The sequence below is a fragment of the Cyprinodon variegatus genome, unplaced genomic scaffold, assembly GCF_000732505.1.
Source record: "Cyprinodon variegatus isolate N-32 unplaced genomic scaffold, C_variegatus-1.0 Scaffold114, whole genome shotgun sequence".
Classification (NCBI taxonomy): domain Eukaryota; kingdom Metazoa; phylum Chordata; class Actinopteri; order Cyprinodontiformes; family Cyprinodontidae; genus Cyprinodon; species Cyprinodon variegatus.
This window is the reverse complement of record NW_015150567.1, coordinates 479,400-484,051: the sequence shown is the minus strand read 5'-3', so window position 1 is coordinate 484,051 and position 4,652 is coordinate 479,400. Positions and strand designations below refer to the sequence as shown.

Sequence of the window (4,652 nt, the reverse complement as noted above, 5' to 3'; positions counted from 1 at the left end):
GGAGCAAATCCATCTGGCGGAGTCAGGTTGGCAGATGCTGCTGAGGTCTGTAATGGTAAAGGAAGAGCTAAACTAATTCTTAATTTATCAGTAGGTCCATGTTTCAGCCCTCATCTGTGGTCATGAGACATGGACCATCTGTGAAGAACAGAATAATAAATAAAACATGAACCCTACCTTTGACATATAGAGGGGAGAGCTTTGCCCTCTGATCCTCTGCATCCAGATGAGACAGCTGAGATGGTTCAGGTGTCTGATAGGCGCTGCCCTTTAAATCAGGGATATCAGAATCCAGCACTCAAGGAACACTTTAACAAACCCGAATCAAATAATTAGGACTCTGGAGAACTTGACTAAAATTAAAGAAGTAATGAGGCTTTTTAATACAGGTGTGTTGGGCCAGGGAGATATCAAAAGGTCATTGGATACAGGTGCTCTAGTAGTTTGACTTCCCTGCTGTTTTACACAGATTCCACACAGAGGAGACCCAGAGGGGGAACAGAACCTTTGAAAGGAGTTAAAATTCACCTCTGGCTGCTCCTACCCAGAGCCACCTATGGAGCTAGCTTAACTCTAGATAGAAAGTATTAGATCTGTGCTTCTATGTTCCTTTTGTATATCTGCATATATCCTTGAACTTGCTACACAGTAAATGTTGCTTTGTTAAAGTAACACTTAAGAATACATTTGGTCCCGCTCTGAATTAGTGTGGGTGTATCGGTCGTACCGCAACTACGATGCCAATACTTGCTAGTTCTGTTTGATGTTTCATCCTGTTCAAAGGGGTTTTTCGTCTCCACTCTCGCTGCATGCATGCTCATTGTAAGAGATTGTTGTAGTCAATGAGCAAATTCCAATTTAAATATCCCATCATCACATGCTCTTCCAGGAGGAGCAAATCCTGCAGACTCAATAACTGGATGCATTCAGGTGGTTTTCATAAGATCTTTGGATCAATTTGACCAAATGATCTACTTTGATTATCATCTTTGGATGGATGGATTGTTTGGCAGCATAATCAGTTGAGTTGAGGGGGGATGAGAGGGGGTGGTATCTCTCTTCTTAAAAACATCAGAAAAATCATCCCCATTCTTAATTGACCATCCCCTGTGACATTTTATCACTGAATGTGTAACATTTCTACTACTATATATTAGTAATGACAATAATATTTCCATTTTAACAAATGGCGGGCTTTGAGCTAACGAGTAGCCTGAGCAAAATAAATTAAATCAAAGAAATGTTTGATAAAACTTATAGTCAGAGTGGCTCAGGTTATCCTGAGCTATCTGTATGGTTATGCTGCTATAGGCTTAGACTGCTGGAGGACATAGGGACTCCTATTTCATCATTCTACTTCGTTCTATCTTTATTCTCCAACTCTGCAGAATCTGTTAGTCTCAGTGGGAAATTTGTCCTCTACATTTGTCCCTAACTATGTAGGGGCAGTGCTAACCATGCTAACTATGTAGGGGCAGTGATAGCCATGCCAGTCCGGGGACTGACTGCTGTTCTACTGTAAGGTGCCCTGGTCAAGGTCAATGACCGGAGTACCTGACATGTAACAACCATACTATGTATATTGCTCTAGGTTAATAGACTACATTAATTAGCCTATGTGGGCATCTACCATCCCCCTTCTTTTTTTTTTTTTTTTTTTTACAACTAGACTTCTCATCATAATGATCAAAAAATCCGACAGGTAGCTTATATCACCCACCCATTTTTATAAAGGAGATTTGTTATAACAACATGAAATAAACCTCGTCTTTAAATTTACTATGAAAAGCATAAGGATCTGGGTTCCCTAAAGATAAATAAAAAAAGTGTTTCTTGAACAGTCACACTTCTGAAGTTATCTTTCATCTTTTAGAGATGTTATTTCCCTCATTTGAGAGCAGTTAAGAAAAAAAAAAAAAGTTTTACTTCCCTTCCTCCAGATGGAGTTTATGTTTGCCTCCAGGTGGTGCTGTTGCACCACAATACCATTTTTATTTCATGTAGTGTGTTTTTCTCCCCCCCACTGTTAGAGAAATCCTTTGGAAATGTGAAAAAATCACACAAGAACATGCATACATTTAACCATTAAATCTACAGAATCACCAGGAAACCATGTAAACTGGTGATAAACAGCTGGTTAAACTGGACTCCTCTTTACTTTGATCCTGCAGAGATGTGTGTATGCTCATGTATATTCTCTTAAAAATCAGCTTTTAACATGTGAAAGATGCAGCTCACTAATATCCATCATCCAACCATGATATGATGCTATGAGATAGTGATGTCACGCAGAGATTTCTGAGAGGCAGAAGACCACATCACCAGAGTCAGAGGGGCCATGTTTGAAGGTCACATGTTTTTTAAAGGGTGCCCCGAGCTTCAGCCTGGGACAAATACATCATGACAGCACAGGGAAGGGTGATGGGGGGGCGTTTGCATGCAAGAGAGAGACAAAGTGGAGAGATGCTGCGAGGATTCATTCAAACGTGTGACAGTCGAGAGGATGTGCGCTATCTCAATTTATTTTGCTCATAAGTGGAACTGGATTTTGTCAGCCTTGAATCCCAAGCATTCAACCAGCCTCAAACAATTGAGCGCAATAGATTATCCCAGGAGCACCTTTGCATTTTAATATCCACCACAGCATAATGTAAAAAAAACAAACTGCGTAGGCTGTTTTTTTCTTCTTCTTATCACGGTGTGAGTTTTACCTTGATGAGCCATTTCCAACACACAGGCTGTGCTTTGTCTTTATGTTTCTTGTTTACAGTGACAAATAAAAGACCTGCTCAAGGATGTGAGTAAGTAAGCTCTCATTTAATCGAAGAGAATGAAATAATACAACCAGTGGTTAAAATCAAAGAATGAGTCTAATACAGGCTACATCTGTCACTCAGGGAGAAAAGCTTGTGCTTGTTTTACACACTCAGTTCGTGGAAAGAAAGAAAAAGAATAATTTTCTTCCATTAAAGATGAAGGGTTTGGGATTGTTGCTTTTCTGACCTGGATACCCACAGATAAAACCCTCATATTCCACCACTATTAATCCATTTCTTACCCATACATCACAGTCTCTTCAGGTCCTGAGAAGAAGGTGACGTGCACCCCCTTATGTGTGTATGTGGTTGCCATGGAAACTACGCCATTATTGTGATATAACATTGCAATCATTATATTTAATCAATAATTTTTCCGCCGTTGACTGTCCACCTCTAGAAAATCACTGGAACAATAATTGAACATATGAAAAAAAAAACAAAAAAACGTAAGAAGCCAAGCATCACCATGAGGCTGGATATAGTCTGGTTTTAACAGTACAGTACACACTGACCAAAAAGACAAATGTAAAGGATATAAATTATTAGAAGATGCATTATAGATCATATATTGTATATTTGTGCAATGGAAGGTGAACGAATGCGACAGTCTGTAGCGTGTCTCGGTTCTGTCCCACGTCTCCGGAGCTACCAAGCACCCATACGGAGAGAGGTTTGGGTTTTCATGCGAGGACGTTTTCCAACAATGGAAGTTAGAGATTAAATGAGTGTAAAACAAGTGGAGAGACAGGACACCTTTATGCCGTCTCCACTTGAAGCCCCGCCCCCCAGTATCAAAAAATGAGTTGTTTGGTCTATTTTCATGTTACCCAGGTTGATCTAAAGGCTCTTTGTGAGTTTGAGGGAGGTCCTCGAGGGATGACCCCAACAAACGAAAGGTTACTTAAAGACGAGAGGTGTAGGGGGAAGCAGGGGTGGTTGGGGACACAAGATTTTTGTCCTTCTGTTTTCTCATCATTCCTTCTAGGAAATGCAAGGTCTGCTTCTATGCTTTGCCTTTCTGCTTCTAGAAATCCATGGATATGGAGCGCTGCTGTGGGTCAACTATGGTGGTGCTGTTACGGGCGCTGTTGCCCCGGACGCTGAGGGTTCCACAGGCACCTGCCATCCCAGGACCGATACCTCCAGCTATCCCGCTGGGCCCTGCCATGCTCACTCCCCCCATCATGCCAGCCATGGACACTCCCCCAGTGATCCCCACTGCTCCTCCCATCCCTCCTCCAGCAATTCCTGACGCGCCGCCTCCTCCCATCGCTCCTCCACCAGTTGCTCCTCCTCCCAGTCCCATCGCGCCACGGCCGTAAATCTCGCATGGTATCTCCTCGGTGACGCGGTCCTCGATGACCTGCTGGTCGCAGTCGTGAGTCTGTGCGTGCTGCTTGTAGCCATAGCAGCTCTTCTTGTAGGTGGAGGTGGAGTTGAAAGTCTTCATTGGAGGCGGCTTGGAGAAATCGTTGTGGTAGGACAGCTCCATGGAGCTCAGGGTGGTTCTGCTGTGCTTCATGCTGCCGCCGGCAGTAGCCACGGAGCCTTGGGAGCCACAGTGGTGCTCATGGACACAGCGGGACATGGTGGAGGAGCGACGGACCTTGTGGAAGCTGTCCAACTCCTCGGTAAGGTCCCCTAAGTCTGAGGACATCTCCTTGTCGCGGAGAGAGAAGAGCTCATAGTGCGGTGGGTCGAAGACCTCCTGGAATCCAGCCTTGTTGAAGACGCCTGGTCGCCGAGCCACAACCTAAAAAAGAGCATTTAGACCATTAGGGCTTCAAATATGGAACCATTTCACGGTAATAGAATAGAATAGAATAGAATAGA

The 4,652-nt window shown here is 43.3% G+C and overlaps 1 protein-coding gene across 1 annotated transcript in view; it reads right to left on the bottom strand.

Annotated features, from left to right (window-relative positions):
* Positions 1-2,796: 2,796 nt before the first annotated feature.
* The window catches only part of neto2 (neuropilin and tolloid like 2), a 51,453-nt gene continuing 49,597 nt past the window's right edge, over positions 2,797-4,652 (bottom strand). Inside the window, exon 10 of the mRNA XM_015375172.1 lies at positions 2,797-4,572. Within this exon, the coding sequence (XP_015230658.1) occupies positions 3,844-4,572 (729 nt within the window). The 3' untranslated portion in view covers positions 2,797-3,843. The remainder of the gene's footprint in view (positions 4,573-4,652) is intronic.